This window comes from Pseudophryne corroboree, chromosome 1 (genome assembly GCF_028390025.1).
Source record: "Pseudophryne corroboree isolate aPseCor3 chromosome 1, aPseCor3.hap2, whole genome shotgun sequence".
In the NCBI taxonomy this organism is placed as follows: Eukaryota; Metazoa; Chordata; class Amphibia; order Anura; family Myobatrachidae; genus Pseudophryne; species Pseudophryne corroboree.
The window spans coordinates 954,303,387-954,327,047 of NC_086444.1; the positions used below are offsets into that span (position 1 = coordinate 954,303,387).

At 42.0% G+C, this 23,661-nt stretch overlaps 1 protein-coding gene across 1 annotated transcript in view; it reads right to left on the reverse strand.

Annotated features, from left to right (window-relative positions):
* Positions 1-430: 430 nt before the first annotated feature.
* The window catches only part of APELA (apelin receptor early endogenous ligand), a 28,911-nt gene continuing 5,680 nt past the window's right edge, over positions 431-23,661 (reverse strand). Inside the window, exons 2-3 of the mRNA XM_063946511.1 lie at positions 22,662-22,751; positions 431-2,824 (exon numbers count right to left, since the gene is read on the reverse strand). Coding sequence (XP_063802581.1) covers positions 22,663-22,751 — 89 coding nt within the window. The 3' untranslated portion in view covers positions 431-2,824; position 22,662. The remainder of the gene's footprint in view (positions 2,825-22,661; positions 22,752-23,661) is intronic.

Sequence of the window (23,661 nt, forward strand, 5' to 3'; positions counted from 1 at the left end):
ATTCCAAAGCTTTGACATTCCAGTCAGCCACTTTTTGAAGTTAGCTTTTGACCCTCACCCCTACCATTTCCGTGAAATGCTAGCGAACACTGTATTTGCAAACTCCCATCACATGAATAGAACTAAAATAAAATGAAACTGTTACAACCTTGAATATTACCCATGGAACGGATGGAACAGTATTTATTTCTTAGGGTGACCAGTACAAGTAGCACATTCTGTTTCACCAACATACTCCAACATACTCACCAATGCTTCAACATACTAGCCAATCTCTGGAAATTTCATTTTAAGGTGAGTTTTCCCAAAAACAGGTCATATATATTAAACAATTGTAAATTAATCCTGTAAAATTGTTTTCATTTGCAAAGAAGAATATACATGACTCTTATTTCAATATTTTTTATTTTGTCATAAAAATAAAGCACCGGTAACCAAAAAGCATAAAGCCTTAAAAAATATATATAGTTTATTACAATAACATGTTAATGTTTTTGGAAGTGCATCTTTTCTTAAAAGAAATATACATAATTTTTTATATAGAAATATAGACACAACCAACAATAAAACTTGAACAGTGTTAAAAGTGGGATGCGGTCAGTGACCGATGCTAAAATCCCGACAACACTCGGAATCCTGGTGCCGGCACACCGACAGCCGACATCCCGAAGGTATGTATCGGGGTGATGGTTAGGACTCGTTGGGGTGATCTTTTGGGGTTAGGAACTAGAGTGGGGTTAGCCATAGCTGCCACCCCATGCGGGTTAGGGTAGGGGACTGGAGGGGTTAAATAATTACCCCTGTCGGCATTTTCATTGTTGGGGTACCAGTGTCACTCATGCGACCGCTGGCATCCCGCCTGCTGGCATCCTCTATCACACCCATTTTTAAGAATATGTAGTTTCGTAATTCATTTTAAGGGTTGTCTAATTGAAAAGCTGTGAATTGATCTATTATACTTTTTAATCATATATCAAAGGTGAAGTTCGCCATGTGTCGGGATATTAATTTGGGTAGACAGTGTCAACTAAATTTACCAATCACTGTGCCATGTTTTGGTTCATATTCCCTGATCAAAATCCAAACCACTTGCTCGGGTTTATGTGGAGAAATAATGAATGCATGATGAAAAGGTTTGGATGTTTGCACTGCAGCTGAACAACTCTGTCAGTACAATGTGTGTGTGTATGTATATGTATATATATATATATATATATATATTTATGTATATAGCAGTAAGTACAAGGCGGCACTCCAAGACTGATAAATAAATGAACTTTAGTGCACAAACAGCAGTGCTGTTTGTGTTGTGCACTACAGTTCATTTGTTTATCAGTCTTGGAGCGCCACCTTGTTCTTTCTGCTATACATGGGGCTGCCTTACCCCAGGAGGGCACACAAGCAAGTACTGTAAGTAGGGTTCAGCTGCCCTGTTGGAGTGCCGGGTTTGAAATAGTGTGTGTGTGTGTGTGTGTGTGTGTGTGTATATATATATATATATATATATATATATTTGGTTGTCTATCTGTCCCACCTTCTGGCCATCAATAGGTCAGTATCTTCTATGGGCTGGACAAACTTTTATTTTTTATTTTCAAATTTGTGTTACAAAAAAAAAAAAACAACCCTAATAAAAAGTCAATATTTATTTGATATCTTGAGTACTTTTAAAGGTACTTTTGATTCAGTTCAGATAGGAAGTCAGATTTAGCTCATTTTATTATCTCAAGTCCATTTTGCTCACAGCACTGGTTAACGTCATTCTGGCTGAGCCAATGGTAAAAATCAGCACACACCTGTTTTGATAAAGTGTTTCGGATCATCTCCCTGTATCTTTGTTCTTTGTTATCTTCAGTGTTTGAGTACTGAACACATTAATTTATTTATTTTTTTCCTGTTGTGGATCTCAGTGTGGCTAAATCTTCTGATTTTCTCTAAATGTCCATGGGCCATGCAAGTGCAGTGCAGCTCCCAAACAATAGCTGCAGCAGACCGCAGGTTCCCCTTCTGGATGAACTGCATCCAGCCCTGCAAAGTGACGGGGATGATTGTGCCATAACGGGTAAATGATAATGTTTGAACTCTGGAATCTACTAACAAATGTGCAGAAGTCCTAAGCAACTTTATAAGCTAGAGCAATACTAGTAAAATTAAATTCTGCTTGCATGTGTGATAAAAATCGTTTTTCCACATTTACATTATAAAATCCTATGCATCATTTAAACATTGGAATGATGGCATGATTGCTTCGTTTTCATGCTGCCCGGCCCGAGCGTTCTGTCGATGCAAATAACTATTCCTTCCATATAAACTGCTAGATAGTGTGTAGTGTACCACAGAAACAGCTCTGCAAAATAGAATAACATAGGGATGTAGAGATCAGCAAAGGTTGGGTACAGGGGCATTATGCATTCATCCCTTGTGGCAGAAAAGTGTATTTGGCAGTGTCTTCTAGAACATTTAGTCATCCACCTGGAAAAAAATATTCATGATGCTCACAAACAAGTCCTGTCATTTATTACTCCTGCAGATACACTCCATTTTGTTTTTCCTCTCTGGCCGTGAAGCAGCTGTAGGCGTTCCTGGTTGTCATTGTGATATTGGAATGTTTCCGCTTACCGCAAGACTATACAAATAACAATCCAAGTCTTGCTGTAGTTCAGTTTTTTCAATCACTTAAACTTTGTCTCTGACCGTCTTTCTGAATACGTAATAATGACTGACATTCATGGAGATGTTTATCCGTCAAGCACAAGTACACATTAATAAATAACACCATTTCTTGTTCTGTCACATCCTCCAGAAATCGCTCAGCAATTTCAGCCTAAAAATAAAGAAAAGTTGCATTTGAGGTGTGTAAGGCCAGATACCAATATAATATACCTTGTATTTACATTTTTTAATTAAAAAAAAAAATCTATAGACACAACATGAAATCTGCACTGATGCCCAATAGCAGTTAGCATTACTGTCTCACAGCATTGGGGTCATGGGTTCAATTCCCAGCCACTGCCCTATCCGTGTGGAGTTTGTATGTCCAACCCATATTTTCATGGTTTTCCTCCAAACAAATTTGGTTAATTAGATTCTGATAAACTTAACTTTAGTGTGTGTGTATGCAATCTTGTAGGTGGAGAGTGAGTGGACATGGAGACTGTCCATATCAGGGGTAGGCAATGTGCAGCACTCCACATGTTGTGGAACTACACATCCAAGCATGCCCTGCCACAGTTTTAGTATTACTGAACAGTAAAACTGTGCCAGTGCATCCTGGGATGTGTAGTTTCCCAACATCTGGAGGGCCACACATAGCATACCCCTGGTCTATTTCCATACTTGCCTACCTTGCTGCCCCCTCCTCCGGGAGGAGGCAGCAATATAGGCACATGGGGGCGTGGCTGGCGGCATGATGGGCCATCCGAGGGGCGTAGTGACGGGGAAGTGGGCAGTCCGGGGGGGGGGGGGGGGTGACATCACGATCGCACCATTGTGGCTCTAACCCCCCACTATACAGTACGGAGAAACTAGGCACTGTATAGTGGGGGTTGGAGCTACGATGACGCGATTCAGCGTGAATCGTGTCATCGGATCCCCTCGGCCGCCCACTTGTTCTCTGCTGTGGATGGCCGTGGGGGGGAGTGGAGAGCCTGACAGGGAAAACGGGAGGCTTGCCCACCCTTCTGGGGGGCCGGGAGGGCCACCTGATTTTCGGGAGCCTCCCAGGCCATTCCGGGAGGGTAGGCAAGTGTGTCTATTATATATCACTTTGTGTGTTAGGATTTTGGGTTTGTTTGTTTTTTTTAAGATTGATTGAAACAATGACAAATGTTCTCTCCCTGTATAACAAGGAAAAGGCCGGCCATTAAAACATAGGCTGAACTGACGCCTTATTTCCACCATTATGGCGGATGTGCAAAAAAAACAAGTGCTTTTAGATGGGAGAAAAATGTTCTACAGCAAAGTATTTCATATGTATACCTGAAAGGTGATTGATTGGGATCAGATTTCCTCAATGTTTGAAACACATGTCCGAAAGCTGTTTCTTTTCAATCTTAAAAACAAGTCAAGAAACTTCAAACTTTAGCCATGTAGACAAACATGTTTAGAAACATTTTACTTTCAAAATGGTATTGAAAGTTACTTTTCGCTGTATTAAATTTACATACAGCAAACATGGAAGTAAATGTTTCATTTTACTCACATTAGTATTATTCATATTTAGAGCAGCTAAAATTATTATTTTATGATACAGGTTGAGTATCCAATATCCGAAATGCTTGGGACCAGAAGTATTTTGGATATCAGATTTTTCCGTATTTTTGAATAATTGCATACCATAATGAGATATCATGGCGATGGGACCCAGGTCTAAGCACAGAATGCATTTATGTTTAATATACACCTTATACAGGGCCGGTTCTTGCCCTTTTGGCGCCCCGGGTGGGAAATAGGGCGTGGCTTCATACAGGGGGCGTGGTTAGTTATGCCCCCTGTACAGTAGAGTAGCACCGCTGAAAATGAAAAAAAAAAAAAAAGAATACTTACTATCCCCGCTCCCGACTGCTGCAGACCTCCGCCGGCGCCGTGCCGCTCCTCTCCTCTCCTCGGATCTGCCATAGACAGACACTAGAGGTCAATTATGACCCCTAGCGTCTGTCAGTCCCACAATGCTGTGCGGTGCACCGCACAGCAAAGGTCCTCTCCACGAAGGGAAACTAGATGCGTAGCGTCTAGTTCCCTTCACAGCGGGGAACCAGGGGGACACAGCGGACAGCGGGGGGCACAGCAGTAGCGGATCTTGCCATGGTGCGGCGCCCTCCGGATGGCGCCGGCGCCCTCCGGATGGCGCCGGCGCCTTCACAGCAGGGAACCAGGGGGACACAGCAGTAGTGGATCTTGCCATGGTGCGGCGCCCTCCGGAAGGCAGCGCCCCGGGCAAAAGTCCTGCTTGCCCATGGCAAGATCCGCTACTGACCTTATACACACAGCCTGAAGGTCATTTTAGCCAATACTTTTAATAACTTTGTGCATTAAACAAAGTTTGTGTACATTCACACAATTCATTTATGTTTCATATACACCTTATACACACAGCCTGATGGTCATTTAATACAATATTTTTAATAACTTTGTGTATTAAACAAAGTTTGTGTACATTGAGCCATCAGAAAACAAAGGTTTCACTATCTCAGTCTCACTCAAAAAATTCCATATTTCAGAATTTTCCGTATTTCGAAATATTTGGACATGGGATACTCAACCTGCAGTATAATACACTTGCATGTTCAATTTATATTATTTGATCATGTTAAAAATTATTTTATGTATACTTATAATGCTATACAAGTGTAAACCCATCAAAATCTACAGTTAGTTTTTTTTCTTTTTTCAAAAGAATAAACTCCTAACAAGCAACAAATGTAACCTTGATTTGCCGCTCCGCAATGCCCGAACCATTGCGCCAATTGCATTTTTTCTTCAACTGGCACATCTACATGGTGAGACCTTTATTTTGATCTAAAAATAGGTCTTACAGTAAAAAAACCTGCTAGAATTAATATATAAATATGTTTTATGTTTATTGTAGACTAATACTACAAATATACTGTTTTCTCTTTGTAAAACAGATATATTGGAATTAGGATGCTATATCTAGTGTATACAGTATATAGCCAGTCAAATAAACAAGTTCTACTGCTACCAATCACACTAGAATGTATGCACACTGTACCTATAGTATCTACAGATGAAAAAAAATGTAATAAAATATATATATAAATTATATATATCTATACATATATATATATATATATATATATACACACACACATATATATATATATTTTTTTTTTTATTTTATTTTTTATTTTTATTTATTTTTTTCTTCACACGGGCGAGTAGGGCAGCACAAACGTAAACCACGGGTATCAAATCTCAGTGCCCTCTCTAGGTCCTCCCTGGCCAGGAGTCCACATATAAAGTTCCAAAACAGCAGCACTCGGAGAATAAAGTAAGCAAAGGCGGCAGGTGCACTGCAACCTTTTTTATATTTAATAAATCGTCATCAAGCACAATACAAAATGACATAAATTAACTCACCTTATAGCCCAGTACATAGGCTGATGATTAAAGCATGTGATATCAATATATAAGCAACACGTTTCATCTGAAGATATTAGGATATCCAATGACTCATTTTTAGTGATCACTTTACTGATGTATTTAATGCTGCAATTGTTGCTTAAAATATAAGTGGATATGTTGTTGTAATTTGTTTATATACATTTATGTGTTTTTGATATAGTGTTATGTGTGATTATGCTGTTTTTTTATATTCGTTATCGACATTATAGATTATTATTATTATTAAATGTACTATTATTAAACGTTTCTTATATAGCGCAGCATATTCCGTTACGCTTTACAATTAGAACAGTAATAGCATAAAACTGGGCAAAAACAGACAGGCATGGAGGTAGGAAGGCCCTGCTCACAAGCTTACAATCTATAGGGAAATAGGCATTGATACACAAGGATAGATGCTACCTATTGCATAATGGTGTGCCAGATTGTTAGGATCTTAATGGGTTGTATGAAATGATCACCAAGCAATGTTGGCAGACAAGATATGTGAGGTTATGTGGACTGTACAGAGATGATGTTATTAGATAGGAAAGCATTGAAGGTTAAGTGGGTGGGTCTGGAATTTGATAGGCTTGTCTGAAGAGAGTTTTCAGGGAACGTTTAAAGCAGGCATGTCCAAACTGCGGCCCTCCAGCTGTTGAGAAACTACACATCCCAGCATACCCTGACACAGCTTTAGCATTCTCTGACAGCAAAACGGTGTCAGGGCATGCTGGGATATGTAGTTTCACAACAGCTGGTGGGCCGCAGTTTGGACATGCCTGGTTTAAAGGTTTGGAGACTTGAGGTGAGTCTTATTGTGCCTGGGAGGGTATTCCACAGAGTGGGGGAAGCCCGGATAAAGTCCTGTAATTTTGAGTGGGAACAAGTAATACGTGTGGATGAGACGCAGATCTAGTGCAGAGCGGAGACGTCTGGTAGGGATATATTTTGAGAGGAGTGAAGAGATGTATGATGCTGCAGTTTGGTTAATAGCCTTGTATGTAAGTAAAAGTATTTTAAATTTAACACGGATTATAGATATATTTATTGATATATTAATATCACAAGCTTTAATCATCAGTCTGTGTACTGTTGTTTTTATTAGACGGGTTGGCATAGTAAAGAATGGAGAGAGATGATGTCATCTGTGGGCGATAGTCTTCCAGTTCCGGACGCTCCAGGCAGCACGTGCACGTGGATGTGATGGTGTATAAGGTGAGTTGGGTTCTGTCATTCTGTATTGTGCCTGATGACGATTAATTAAACATCAAAACGTTGCAGTTTACCAGCCGCCTTTGCTTCTGTTCTGCCGCTGTTTTGGAACTTTCTATCTATCTATCTATCTATCTATCTATCTATCTATCTATCTATCTATCTATCTATCTATCTATCTATCTATCTATCCATAAACACACACACACACACACACACACACACACACACACACACACACACACACTTTGAATTATTAGCAACATCGAAACATAGTACTGACACATCTGGGCTTTTTTATGGGGATACATCAAATATAAGGTTTATAGCACAAAAAAAGCAGCAACTGAAAGAATACGTCCAAATACCAATTGAAATTATTAAAATGTGGATAATTTTTCTTTGGGACACCCTATATTTAGGTGGGATGTGGTTAAGATACTGGCTATTGGGATCCCAGCAGTTGGAATACCAACACCTTCCACAATGCATACGCCGGAATCCTGACAGGGTCAGGAGACTCACGCCGGAATCCCAGCAGCCGGCATTCTAAGTATAGCGGGCAGGTTAGAATTAGAGCAGGGGAGGTTAGGTTTAGGTGGTAGAGGAGAAGGGATTGCATACTTACTTCGCCCCTGACTGGGTTTTACATTTCGGGATGCCGGCATTGGTAAATGTGATTGCTGGCATCCCGTCTGCCGGTCACACATACCGAACCCATATAGACCTACCATACTATCCCTTCAAACTGTAACACTCATAAATTACACAGTATCTGGGGCTGGCTGACTTCAAACCTGCATTTCCTCTGGTTTTAATCAGCCACAGAACCTGTGTAATTCATGAGTGTCCCAGATTAAAGGAATAATATAGAAAGCCTACCTAGTACAGTGGGTTTTTTCCACTTAATGTTTTTAGAAAACAAAAATGAGTCTTCCTTTTCTGTCTTCCTTTAACACATATTGTCTTTTGAGAGTAACTGATAACTACAAACAATGGGATCTGGTCAAACAATGATTTCTTTCTGCAGGCTATTTTATTTGGCCTAATGGGGTGGGTCATTTACAGTGCTAGTTAAACACCCTTTTATGCAACTGATACTATTTTGCCCCCTCCACTTCAACGAAGGCCTATGGTAAATAAGTTTTGTTCAAATCGGCCAAATTATCAGGTTAAGTCATTCATCATCTCTTTCAGAGCTTCAATAGGATTGCGGAAGCCCTTGAGATAGTAATGTTTTAATAGGCACGGTATCAGTCAATTAGTGGTGCTGATATTTAACAAACAGAGGCCTATCTTTTCCGTCCACTGCAATAATGTATCACTTCATCTCATGCCTAGAGTGCTCTACGCAGAAGATAATGTGATGTTGCTAATTGTTTATCCTGACCTACTACTGACCATGTAGAGGGAAATATTTTATTAAAATATATATGAAATCTACACTTTTTAATTAACAATCTGCCCTGAGCCAATATACAATCTCAGAAGTGGAATATCACACTGGGAAATATTTTCTAGTAAGTATTGGTATTAAAATCGAAATGCTCTGATACTAGCATCGGGAGTGGATCATTGTGTCAACCTGAGAAAGGTCAACATGCACAAGGTTGACATGGGAAAATTGTCGACATGGTCAAAAGATCGACACAAAAGAATAAAGGTTGACACAGGAAAATGTTGGCATGAGTTTTTTTATGTTTTTTTGCTGTCATTTTTACCGTCACAGCACAGGGAACCATAATTACTGAACTGTGTCCGCTGGCATGACTCGCGAGCTTCGGGAAAGGTGCCTCGCTCCGCTCCGCTGTGCTATTCTCAATTGTATTCCACATGGATGGTAAAGTATGAAAAAGTTGAAAAAAATGAAAAACATTTTTAAAATTTCTGGTTAACCACATGTTGTGTCGACCTATGTCGACTTGATACATGTTGCCCATTAGTGGCCAACCTATTGACTGTGAACTTTAATACTGTTGACCTAACATCTGGATACCATCATACGTAACAAGTATCCTAAATATCAGAAGTAGAACTTCCAACATATGAACCATTTCACCCATGGGATGATGTTCTGCTCCCATGTTTCCCCCTGGTTTTTCATATGCAATTATCTGGACTGAATCAATTAAGTAGGCAGCACAGCTGGTGTAATGGTTAGTATTACAGCCCCACAGCACCATTCCCACTATAGCCTTCACTGTGTGGAGTTTGTAAATTCTCCCCATGCCCATACTCTACAAGTTTTTTTATTCCAGGTATTTTGTCTTTATCGGGTATTACCATACTAAAATGTACTACAAAGCATATCACGTGGCTCCTGGATGTTACCCAAAACTAACATTTAATTATAACAATTAAGAAAGTAAAACCTGTTCAACTGTGTAAAACAGCTTCAATGCCCATGCCTGCACAAATGTATACTGCCATTAAAGACACTAGTAAAAGTGTCTATTTTGATGGCAGTCTGTAAGCAACCTTACAGAGTTACTGTACATTCCAGGTTTTTCAGTTATACAACTTTGTCTTGGGAGTAAATTTAGTAAAAAGTATCTATGTTCTTGTGTTTTATTTTTAATATCAATTTCTGACTTAAACACGCAGAGAGGCTCAGGCTTGCAAATCCATCCATCACATACCCCTTAGTCAATTATAACAAGATTTCGATCAAATCCTTATGTATGTTTTATTTAAGACTATATTATAGTTTACATGCCACCTCCAAATGTACTAACAGCAATGTCTTCAAAGTAAGCAATACTCATTTAACGTTAAGCGTGTAACTCAGATGATGGAATTACTGTGATTACCTCTCATTTTCCTCTACGTCAATAACGGCAGATTACTAATTGTGGTACATTTATGAAAAGTGGTGGTCTACTGTAGGTAATGATGTGTAACAATATAGTGAAATGCATAACAAAAAAACCCAGATGTTTATTTTCATTTTCTCAACTGGAAAATGACATCTGGAGATTATTATTTGCTATTGGTTATAGAACAGTTTTTCTGCACCAGATTTCATAACGTCCATCCACCTCATTTAAAAATGGCAATAAATCAATTGGAATGTTACAACTTAATTTTTTTTTTGCCTGTAAACTCCTCTGCCCACTATTACTGAAATGTTAAAGTTTGAGGAAGAATGGAACAGCTTTCTCATGCTCTCCTATTATATCTTGGTTAAGTCCCTATGGCCGGCCAGGCTTCTGTAAAGGGAAGGCAGTCCGCCCCTCCTTTTCAGACCTTTCCTGTGATTGATGAGCACTTAAGTTGTAGCAAGGAACAAATGTGACACAATTGATCGTATTACAGCTGAACACAAGCTGGTAAAATTAAGCGTGACCATTTGTCATGAGATAATTTGCAAATAAACATCTGATTTATATCACAACAATTATTTTTCCATTTCTTTTTAGCCAAATAAAATATTTCACCTTGAATAATGGTTCTGCGTGAAACAGCCCTTTACATCTGGTCGTAGAGAGGAAAAGCACTCTTTGGGTAAATAAAACCTTAGATATCATGTTACTAAATTGGTATAGTGCTTGTAGAAATAATATTTATAAAAATGTGGGTTTGTTAATCAAAATCTCTATACCATTTAGGAAGTATAATAGTTTGGCCTTCTGTAGACGTTTGTGTTTGGGGCCGACAAAGATTGTAGGCTGATTGCTTTTATTATATTCCAGCCAAATACTTTTATAATGTAGCTTAATATTATTTTACCTAATTGTATATGTAAAATATTGTGGTTCATCTTTACTATATATACCACTTTATTTCTGCATTGTGTAGTAAGTGTTAACATGCTATTCTGTATATGACACACTATTACTTTAATTAAGCTAACCACACTATCCCTTTAAACTGGGACGCTCATGAATTTCACAGGTTCTGTGGCTGATTAATACCAGGTGACATGCAGGCTTGAAGTCAGCCAGCCCCAGAACCTGTGTAATTCGTGAGTGTCCCAGTTTAAAGGGCTAGTATGGTCAGCCTACTTTAATATATTGTGTACACATATGATAATGGGACTAGCATTTTCAGGCAACATCTGTATGCCATTGGATGATGGATTCTTGTACACCTGACACGTCTGGCACGAATGCTACATGTAAATGTGTGCTTTTCTTGTATGCGTCTTTCCTATGAATATTTAGTGCATAACTGCATCCTGCTAAATCGGCTCCATTAAACCCTGCAAAGCTCATTTATTATTATGTTTACATTTTTTTAATTAACATGTCCGTTGCTTACTGCCTTTGATTATTATATCCTGTATTCGGTAAGCTATACCACTTTTAATTTTTGATTATTTTTGGTGAAAAAAAGAACGGGACAAATATAAAACCTTGGGCCGGATTCAAATCCTATCGCACCCGCTATCTCCCGTCTAAAGTGACGGGAGATAGAGGGGCGATATTCAAATGTGCCCCGTTATCGCGCTGATCGCGCTCATTACAGTCTGGTTTAGGCGCATCAAGTGCCTAACCCCGACTAAAGTAATGGGCGCGATCGTGAAGAGACCCGTTTGGGCACCCAAACGGGTCACTCAACACGCATTTCAGCTCGCTACCTCTGGAGGAAGCGAGCTGAAATGAAGTTGTTGCCCCCATCAGCAGTAACATTAGAGTACCGCCGTTGGGCACGATAGGGTGCGGAAGGGGGGAAAGAACATTTGAATCCTGCCCATAGAATTTGACACATGAAATAACCTTTTGTTTATGCATTGTCAGCTGAAGTGTTGTATTTGATGTGCATTCAAAATCTTAGCTACAATGGTTAGTAGTACTTAGTGTTTTATATATACATGGCTCCTCATAACCAGCTGATTTCTGTCATGTGGATGTTCCTTCATGCGTTTTGCATGTGTGTGCCTAGCTAGTAAATGTGCAAATGATGCTCATTTTGTAAGCCAGTGTAAAACTATTGCAGGTTTAGATGCCCTGGACAATACCACTACTTAACAACCTATTTGACAAGGTGCTTTTATTTATGTGTTCCTGACCTACCCACATTCATCATAGCGAGCCTTTTCCTGAACTCAGACTTCCCAGGAGTCCAATTTTACTTAATCATGTGGTTCTTTTGTCATGTGGACACATTCCCATTAAGGATTAGAATGAGTCCGCCAAAGACATTTCATATGGAGCCCAAAAATCAATGAATCTGGGCTTCCATAAGTGTGAGAATTGCTAGGGAACAAATTATTATAATAGCTTACAATACAAAACAAGTAATTTTGTGTGCTTTGTTGTATGAATACATTGGTGGAGGGCATTATGGCTATCTGCTGTGCCGTTTGTGCCTCCCTTTTCACAGTACATGAATAGACAACATGCATTTTCCTTTAGTAATTTTAGATTCTAATACTTTTACTTGTAGCTAGTTTAAGCACATATTTTAGAACTGGAGATAAATATTTCCCATATGACATTGTAGTTGAAAAGTGTAGTGGAGGAAGGTATCACATGTCATACTCAGTGGGTCATGGGCAGGTGATAAATTGACCGAGATTTCATTGACACTTATTTGTGAAATAGTCCAGCACCATGTACTGCATCAACAGAGGCTTGAGAGTGGGGGTGCGGTGTGGTGGTTCAGTTGGGGTTCCGACCTATTTACCTATCCACGCTCCATCTGAACCAGTGATTGTGCTTCCTATGATTATGCTTCCTAAGGGATCCTAAGAACCAACCGTACAGTATCACTGTCCGAGATCTCTTACAGCCACACTGCCCATATGTGCTGGAATGTGCCCCCTGGCTAGCTTTAATAGGTGGACTAGTATACCAACATACCAACATTTCTGAAATTCACTTTACAAGTATATTTAGTGCAACAGAATATGTTTGTACTATATAGGAGCCATAAGATCGCAATTTGTGTTCAGTATTTCAGAACTTTATGTTAATGTTCTCTCATCAGGTATTCTTGATGAAAGTACATTAAATTTAAAGTTCTAAAATGTTGAACACAATTTGAAGTCTCTTCTGAGTGTATTCCAGATGTCCAGAGTAACAATAATTTTAATAACTGTTAATACTGGAATACAATAGAAGATGATCTGAAAAATAAATATGTAATAAAGAAAAGGTATACGACCATATTTAAAAAATTGGTATTTAACAAATTTTCATAAACAGACATCTTATTCAAGGTTATATAAGAAAAATAAGAAAGAGAGAATAACAGAAGAGAGAGAAAGAGAGAAAAAAAGTAGAGCCACAATCTTGGAAAGAGAATTATACAAAACAAATATTAAAAATACACAGTAAACGACTATAAGTAGAGAATAAGACTGCAAGGTAATAATAGTCAAGGGCACTGAAATGGTTTGTAAGGACTAGGAGAGGCGCCTAAGGAGTGCCACCTTTACATTTTTGCTTATATGTTCCAATTGTAGGGCACTGATCTCAGTAACATGAATGTGCAAAGCATAGGAGTGCTGGCTCCACATCCATTTTTTAAATTGTGTGTGTGTGTTGTTACAGCACTCCATTGCATGTGCTATAATGGCTGCGTATGGGTTTATTTGTAAATAATTAGTCCTTGCAATGATGTGGAGTAGCTAGTCAAAAGTCTGCACTTTGCCCCAGGCCCTGATTATATCATCGTATTACCCATGGACCTAAATAATTACCTATCTATTGTTAAAGCAAACAAACCCTCTACTATTGTTATCATCTGCACTTTATCAATACAGAACTTAATGGAGATTCTTGGCTAAGCAAAAGACTTTGCAAGTTACTTATTCTCTTCTGTGTTACTATAATGTAAACCTTGAGATAACCTGCAGCTTTCTAATCAATATAATTAGACAAAATACATTAAGAGCCAATCTTATTTTATTTAAGTAATAAATTATGGCAACAGGTAAATGTGAATTCTGATCCTGATACTTGTTTTATAACACAAAATATTCTATGTGATTATGGTTATATTAAACTTTTTCACGACCACTTATTACCAATTATAAAAATCCATTATGCTGCAAAAATATGTTGTGTGTGTTATAGATAGATACGTTTTTATAATTCCAGTCATTTATGATTAAAAATACATGCACTTATATGAAGACTCACCTCAAGCTATTGTAATGCCTATCTACTATAAGGGACCTTAACTCAGGATGGTATAAATATCCCGGCAGTCACCATGCCAACAGTCAGAATGCCGACAGCGGCATTCACAACATTAAAAATCCTGACAGATCTCAATATTTTAAAACTTACCCTAGCCCTAATCCTAAACCTAACCCACCCCTCCCGCAGCCTAACCCTAACCCTCCCTTCCCACAGCATAACCGTAAACCCTCCCTGCCCACAGCCTAACCCTAACGTCCCTTCCCACAGCCTAACCCTAACCGTCCCTTCCCACAGCCTAACCCAAACCGTGCCTTCCTACAGCCTAACCCTAACCGTGCCTTCCTACAGCCTAACCCTAACCGTTCCTTCCCACAGCCTAACCCTAACCGTCCCTTCTCACAGCCTAACCCTAACCGTCCCTTCTCACAGCCTAACCCTAACCATGCCTTCCCACAGCCTAACCCTAACCATGCCTTCCCACAGCCTAACCCTAACCGTGCCTTCCTACAGCCTAACCCTAACCGTCCCTTCTCACAACCTAACCCTAACCGTGCCACCCCGCAGCCTAACCCTAACCGTGCCTTCCTACAGCCTAACCCTAACCTTTCCATCCCACAGCCTAACCCTAACCATCATTTCCCACAGCCTAACTCTAACCGTTCCTTCCCACAGCCTAACCCTAACCGTTCCTTCCCACAGCCTAACCCTAACCGTCCCTTCCCACAGCCTAACCCTAACCGTCCCTTCCCACAGCCTAACCCTAACCGTCCCTTCCCACAGCCTAACCCTAACCGTCCCTTACCACAGCCTAGCCCTAACCGTGCCTTCCTACAGCCTAACCCTAACCATCCCTTCTCACAGCCTAACCCTAACCGTGCCTTCCTTCAGCCTAACCCTAACCATTTCTTCCCACAGCCTAACCCTACCATACTTTCCCACAGCCTAACTCTAACCGTGCCTTCCTACAGCCTAACCCTAACCGTTCCTTCCCACAGCCTAACCCTAACCGTCCCTTCCCACAGCCTAGTCCTAGCCGTCCCTTCCCACAGCCTAACCCCAACCGTCCTTTTCCGCCGCCTAACCCTAACCTTTCCTTCCCACAGCCTAACCCTAACCGTTCCTTCCCACAGCCTAACCCTAACCGTCCCTTCCCACAGCCTAACCCTAACCGTCCCTTCCCACAGCCTAACCCTAACCGTCCCTTCCCACAGCCTAATTCTAACCGTCCTTTCCCACAGCCTAACCCTAACTGTCCCTTCCCACAGCTTTAATTCTAACCGTCCTTTCCCACAGCCTAACCCTAACAGTCCCTTCCCACAGCCTAACCCTAACAGTCCCTTCCCACAGCCTAACCCTAACCGTCCCTTCTCACAGCCTAACCCTAACCGTGCCTTCCGACAGCCTAGCCCTAACCGTGCCTTCCTACAGCCTAACCCTAACCATCCCTTCTCACAGCCTAACCCTAACCGTGCCTTCCTTCAGCCTAACCCTAACCATTCCTTCCCACAGCCTAACCCTACCATCCTTTCCCACAGCCTAACTCTAACCGTGCCTTCCTACAGCCTAACCCTAACCGTTCCTTCCCACAGCCTAACCCCAAACCGTCCCTTCCCACAGCCTAATCCTAGCCGTCCCTTCCGACAGCCTAGCCCTAACCGTGCCTTCCTACAGCCTAACCCTAACCGTGCCTTCCTACAGCCTAACCCTAACCATCCCTTCTCACAGCCTAACCCTAACCGTGCCTTCCTTCAGCCTAACCCTAACCATTCCTTCCCACAGCCTAACCCTACCATCCTTTCCCACAGCCTAACTCTAACCGTGCCTTCCTACAGCCTAACCCTAACCGTTCCTTCCCACAGCCTAACCCTAACCGTTCCTTCCCACAGCCTAACCCTAACCGTCCCTTCCCACAGCCTAATCCTAGCCGTCCCTTCCCACAGCCTAACCCCAACCGTCCATTTCCGCAGCCTAACCTTTCCTTCCCACAGCCTAACCCTAACCGTTCCTTCCCACAGCCTAACCCTAACCGTCCCTTCCCACAGCCTAACCCTAACCGTCCCTTCCCACAGCCTAATTCTAACCGTCCTTTCCCACAGCCTAATTCTAACCGTCCTTTCCCACAGCCTAACCCTAACAGTCCCTTCCCACAGCCTAACCCTAACCATCCCTTCTCACAGCCTAACCCTAACCATCCCTTCTCACAGCCTAACCCTAACCGTCCCTTCCCACAGCCTAGCCCTAACCGTGCCTTCCTACAGCCTAACCCTAACCATCCCTTCTCACAGCCTAACCCTAACCATGCCTTCCCACAGCCTAACCCTAACTGTGACTTCCATCAGCCTAACCCTAACCATTCCTTCCCACAGCCTAACCCTACCATCCTTTCCCACAACCTAACTCTAACCATGCCTTCCTACAGCCTAACCCTAACCGTTCCTTCCCACAGCCTAACCCTAACCGTCCCTTTCCACAGCCTAATCCTAGCCGTCCCTTCCCACAGCCTAACCCCAACCGTCCATTTCCGCAGCCTAACCCTAAGCTTTCCTTCCCACAGCCTAACCCTAACCGTTCCTTCCCACAGCCTAACCCTAACCGTCCCTTCCCACAGCCTAACCCTAACCGTTCCTTCCCACAGCCTAACCCTAACCGTCCCTTCCCACAGCCTAACCCTAACCGTTCCTTCCCACAGCCTAACCCTAACCGTCCCTTCCCACAGCCTAACCCTAACCGTCCCTTCCCACAGCCTAATTCTAACCGTCCTTTCCCACAGCCTAACCCTAACCGTCCCTTCCCACAGCCTAATTCTAACCGTCCTTTCCCACAGCCTAACCCTAACAGTCCCTTCCCACAGCCTAACCCTAACCGTCCCTTCTCACAGCCTAACCCTAACCGTGCCTTCCGACAGCCTAGCCCTAACCGTGCCTTCCTACAGCCTAACCCTAACCATCCCTTCTCACAGCCTAACCCTAACCGTGCCTTCCTTCAGCCTAACCCTAACCATTCCTTCCCACAGCCTAACCCTACCATCCTTTCCCACAGCCTAACTCTAACCGTGCCTTCCTACAGCCTAACCCTAACCGTTCCTTCCCACAGCCTAATCCTAGCCGTCCCTTCCCACAGCCTAACCCCAACCGTCCATTTCCGCAGCCTAACCTTTCCTTCCCACAGCCTAACCCTAACCGTTCCTTCCCACAGCCTAACCCTAACCGTCCCTTCCCACAGCCTAACCCTAACCGTCCCTTCCCGCAGCCTAATTCTAACCGTCCTTTCCCACAGCCTAATTCTAACCGTCCTTTCCCACAGCCTAACCCTAACAGTCCCTTCCCACAGCCTAACCCTAACCGTCCCTTCTCACAGCCTAACCCTAACCGTGCCTTCCCACAGCCTAGCCCTAACCGTGCCTTCCTACAGCCTAACCCTAACCATCCCTTCTCACAGCCTAACCCTAACCATGCCTTCCCACAGCCTAACCCTAACTGTGACTTCCATCAGCCTAACCCTAACCATTCCTTCCCACAGCCTAACCCTACCATCCTTTCCCACAACCTAACTCTAACCATGCCTTCCTACAGCCTAACCCTAACCGTTCCTTCCCACAGCCTAACCCTAACCGTCCCTTCCCACAGCCTAACCCTAACCGTCCCTTCCCACAGCCTAACCCCAACCGTCCATTTCCGCAGCCTAACCCTAAGCTTTCCTTCCCACAGCCTAACCCTAACCGTTCCTTCCCACAGCCTAACCCTAACCGTCCCTTCCCACAGCCTAACCCTAACCGTCCCTTCCCACAGCCTAACCCTAACCGTCCCTTCCCACAGCCTAATTCTAACCGTCCTTTCCCACAGCCTAACACTAACCGTCCCTTCCTACAGCCTAACCCTCCCCTCCCCCGCAGCCTAACCTTAACACTCCCATGAGTGCCTATCCCTAATCCCAGTACTTACCATTGGGATTCTTAAACTGTCAGCATTCTAACCGTCGGGATGGTGATAACCGAGACTGTGATAACCGAGACTACCATGAGTCAATTTTGAAGGAGTTATTTCTTTATGAACAGGTGAAATAGTTATATTTACGTGGGTCAGCAGTTACCCCACAAACTTCCTTCCAAAGTTTAGTTTAATTTCATTTTTTAATGTCATATTAGGAAAGACCAATTGGTACTTTCTCTGTATATTATCTATCTATCTATCTATCTATCTATCTATCTATCTATCTATCTATCTATCTATCTATCTATCCTTATAATAACTTATAACTTGATATCCAACATTTTGGAGCGCTGAGTCCCTTAAACACACATAACGGGGCTCAGCTCTCCGAAATGTTGGATAACAAGTTATGTGTTAATATAATTCTTTTGGATGATTGACACTGCTTCTTCATTCCATTCATATAATATATATATATATATATATATATATATATATATATATATATATACAAAAGTTTCCTTAATGCGCTACTATTAATCGATGTAGTAATGTTTCACTACAATAATTAAGGAACCAATTAAGTTGTTAAATACAGATATTTTAGGCAGCTTCTACAGAAAAAAGTCCCTTTGTTGATATGGGCCTAAAGGAGTTAGTGTAAAGAATTTTTTTCTGGGGAGCGCTCTTATTTAATAGATATCTCACTATGTTTATGGATGTGAACCGAGGATGTTCTGTTAGTACCTTATATACACATATACACCCAAATACTAAAAAAAATCCTTTTATTAAAAATATATGATGACATATTCAAGGATACATTTTCACAATCCTTTCTAACTGACAATATATTAACTGCTTAAAAACTTTTTGGTCTGTTTAGTTTTTGTAAATACAGTAATCATAAAATATCATAAAACATTTTTTGTTTCAGTTGAAACAAAAAATGTTCTGTAATATTTATATTTTTTTAATATTTGGGTATATATGTGTATATAAGGTACTAATATAACATCCACGGTTCACATCCATAAATATAGTGAGATAGCTATTAAATAGGAGTGCTCCCAGAACCAATTTTCTTTATATATATATATATATATATATATATATATATATATATATATACACAGGTTGAGTATCCCTTATCCAAAATGCTTGGGACCAGAAGTATTTTGGATATCGGATTTTTCCGTATTTTGGAGTAATTGCATACCATAATGAGATATCATGGAGATGGGACCCAAGTCTAAAGCCCAGTACCCACGGGCCGATTCGGGGAGAGATGTGTGCTGAGCGGTTCACTCAGCACACATCTCTCCCGCCGCTCAGCACAGCGCGATCTGTGCGGGGGGAGACGGGGGGGGGGCGCTCATTTCACCCAGCGGGTGAAGTGAGCGACCCGCTAGATTGGCCTTTTTCGCATCGCAGCGATTTTCCGCTTAGTGCGCATGCGCAATGTCCGCACTGCGACTGCGCCAAGTAAATTTGCTATGCAGTTAGGTATTTTACTCACGGTTTTTTCTTCGTTCTGGTGATCGTAATGTGATTGACAGGAAGTGGGTGTTTCTGGGCGGAAACAGGCCGTTTTATGGGTGTGTGCGAAAAAACGCTGCCGTTTCTGGGAAAAACGCGGGAGTGGCTGGAGAAATGGAGGAGTGTCTGGGCGAACGCTGGGTGTGTTTGTGACGTCAAACCAGGAACGACAAGCACTGAACTGATCGCAGATGCCGAGTAAGTCTGGAGCTACTCAGAAACTGCTAAGAGGTGTGTGGTCGCTATTTTGAGAATCTTTCGTTCGCAATTTTACGAAGCTAAGATTCACTCCCAGTAGGCGGCGGCTTAGCGTGTGTAAAGCTGCGAAAAGCAGCTTGCGAGCGAACAACTCGGAATGAGGGCCATTGAGCCATCAGAAAACAAAGGTTTCACTATCTCAGTCTCATTCAAAAAATTCTGTATTTCGGAATATTCCGTATTTCGGAATATTCCGTATTTCTGAATATTTGGATATGGGATACTCAACCTGTATATATATTTATATACATCTGAATAGCCGGCACTCCCACTGAATGATTATGCTGCTTGAAAACGGCTAATAAAGCCGAAACATTGCAAAAGCTATGCTGATGGTTTGATTTATTTATGAATAAATCCGCTGAGTGCCGTATTTTGGACTGGATATATATATATATATATATATATATATACACAGTATATAGATGTACTTGTGCTGCAGGTGTCCGCATCGTTCATCGCTTTGGGACAGATGGGATAGATGAGGAAGCCACTTACAGGTCATCACTGATTACTTTAGAGAATACATATGCTTCTGTTTAAGTGAAGCTTCAATTAATCAAATAACCTGATTAAATTGAGGTCACGGCCCTTCTTATCCAAATTGACAAATACCTTAAGCCTGATTTATGTCCATACATCAGAGAAAAGAGGTTGTGGTGTGTTTAGCCATGATCTTCTGAAGGCAATGGGGTCATGTCAGGCTGACAACTCCAGTGTACAAAAGATTGCACATAGTAAGTACAGTATGTATATTTATATACTGTAATATATGCACTATTATATAACGGAATACATACGGATTCCGGCTGTCACTATACCGACAGCGGCATCCTGTCATTCGGTCACCTGTATGTATTCCGTTACATAATAGTTCATATATTACATTACATTATATTATTACATTATGTAAATATACATACTGTACTTACTATGTGCAATCTTTTTATTTTGCTGGCAGCGAACCTCTCGGGGGCTCACTGTGCTCGCCACACTTTGAGCCCGGTGGCGAGCTTCGCTGGGTCCACACCACCACCCGAGTGGGAATACAGAGCTGCGGTCGGGATTTCGACCACTGGCATTTCCCTGCCTGTCAGGATTCTGCCATCGGTATCCTGAGCGCAGGGACCCTGAGAGGCGGTATATTAAACGCATCCCTTTGTTATATATGTTATATGCTTATATTTTTATTTCGGATATTATGTCACCTGTATCACATTATTATTTATTATTATTATACTTTATTTATATGGTGCCACATGGGATCCGCAGCGCCCAATTACAGAGTAAACAAATAAGCAAAACATGAAGACAGTGACTTACAGTTCAATACAATATAGGACAAGTATAAGGTATATAAACATAGCTGCGTCAGTAAACAGCACTGAAATAAGTATCAGAGTGGCAGAAAACCGAAGGATCTGGTGCCATCAAAGGGAGTATTGAAAAGAAGATAAGTTACGTAAGAGACGTAAAAGCACATGAGAGAAGGGGACCCTGCTCGGGAGAGCTTACATTCTAAAGGGGAGGGGCACACAGACATGGGTGACAAAGATGGGGTAGAAAGTGAGCATGGGCCACAGAAGACTTAGGATGAGAGACAGCTGGGTTGGGTGAAGAAGTGTGTCTTGAGAGCCCGCTTGAAGTTTTGTAGAGAGGTGGAGAGTCTGAGTGGGAGAGGTAGAGAAATCCAGAAAAAGGGAGCAGCACGTGCAAAATCTTGGAGGTAGGAGTGGGAGGAGATAAGGAGCAAAGAGGACGGGCGGGAGTGTAAAGGGAAATAAGGTCAGAGATGTAACTGGGATAGGAGTGAGTGAGGGCTTTGTAAGTGAGTGTGAGAAGCTTGAAATAGATTCTGAAGGGAAAGGGAAGCCAGTGAAGGGCTAGTAAGAGAGGTGAGGTGGATGTAGTGCGTTTGGTGAGGAAGATGTTCCGGGCAGGAGCATTGAGAATAGATTGGAGTGGAGAGATGTATGTGTTAGGGATGCCAGTCAGGAGGAGATTACAGTAGTCCAGTGTGGAGATGACCAGTGAGTGGATAAGGGTTTTAGTGGCATCCTGGGTGAGAAAGGGTCTGTGGGGGGTGCAGGCAATCGAGGCTGGATATGAGAGACTTGCTAACCTTTACGGGTAGCTAGGAGTGCCACACAATTTTCGGGAGCCTCCTAGTTATTTCAGGAGAGTAGACAAGCATGATTCATCCACCCACACCTGAACTAAAGGGCAGTATTCAGACATCAGTAAGTTGCAAATAACACTGTGGGTGAAATGTATCAAACCTTTGGAGAGAGATAAAATACCAACCAATCAGCTTCTATCTGCCATTGTACAGACTTGTTTGTTTGAAAAATCAGATAGAAACTGGTTGGTACTTTGTCTTTTTCCACTTTATATCTGTCCACGGTTTGATACATCTCCCCCTACATGAGACATGAGAGAGGAATGCCAAGCAACATGGACACACATTCATCAACTGAAATTGGGAAGGAATAATTCAGATACATACCTCAGGGAAAGGGCACTCTGGAATGAAGAGGCATACACCTTTTCAGGAAACAGTTGTGTCTATGTATTCTTCTCCGTTGACCAAAGTTTGCTAGAATAAATAAAACCCACAATTAAAACTATGATTTCAATGTATAAAGTAACATTAGTTAATTTGTGCATTCATCAGAAATCTCGCTTCTGAAAGCTTGTACAACTTTCTATTGTGTTCTGATCACCTGCCCTCTACGTTGTGTTCCCTGTTACCTCATAGACCTTGGTCTGATCACCTGTCCACTACCTTGTGTTTCCTGGTACTTCATAGAGCTTGGTCTGATCACCTGCCCTCCACCTTGTGTAGCCTGGTGCTTTATAGACCTTGGTCTGATCACCTGCCCTCTACCTTTTGTTCCCTGGTACTTCATAGACCTTGGTCTGATCACCTGCCCTCTACCTTGTGTATCCTGGTACTTCATAGACCTTGGTCTGATCACCTGCCCTCTACCTTGTGTCCCTTGGTCCTTAATAGACCTTGGTCTGATCACCTGCCCTCTGCCTTGTGTATCCTGGTACTTCATAGACCTTGGTCTGATCACCTGCCCTCTACCTTGTGTTCCCTGGTACTTCATAGACCTTGGATCTGATCACCTGTCCTCTACCTTGTGTTCCCTGGTACTTCATAGACCTTGGTCTGATCACCTGCCCACTACCTTATGTTCCCTGGTACTTCACAGACCTTGGTCTGATCACCTGCCCTCTACCTTGTGTTCCCTGGTACTTCATAGACCTTGGTCTGATCACCTGCCCACTACCTTATGTTCCCTGGTACTTCACAGACCTTGGTCTGATCACCTGCCCTCTACCTTGTGTTCCCTGGTACTTCATAGAGCTTGGTCTGATCACCTGCCCTCTACCTTGTGTATCCTGGTACTTCATAGAGCTTGGTCTGATCACCTGCCCTCTACCTTGTGTTCCCTGGTACTTCATAGAGATTGGTCTGATCACCTGCCCTCTACCTTGTG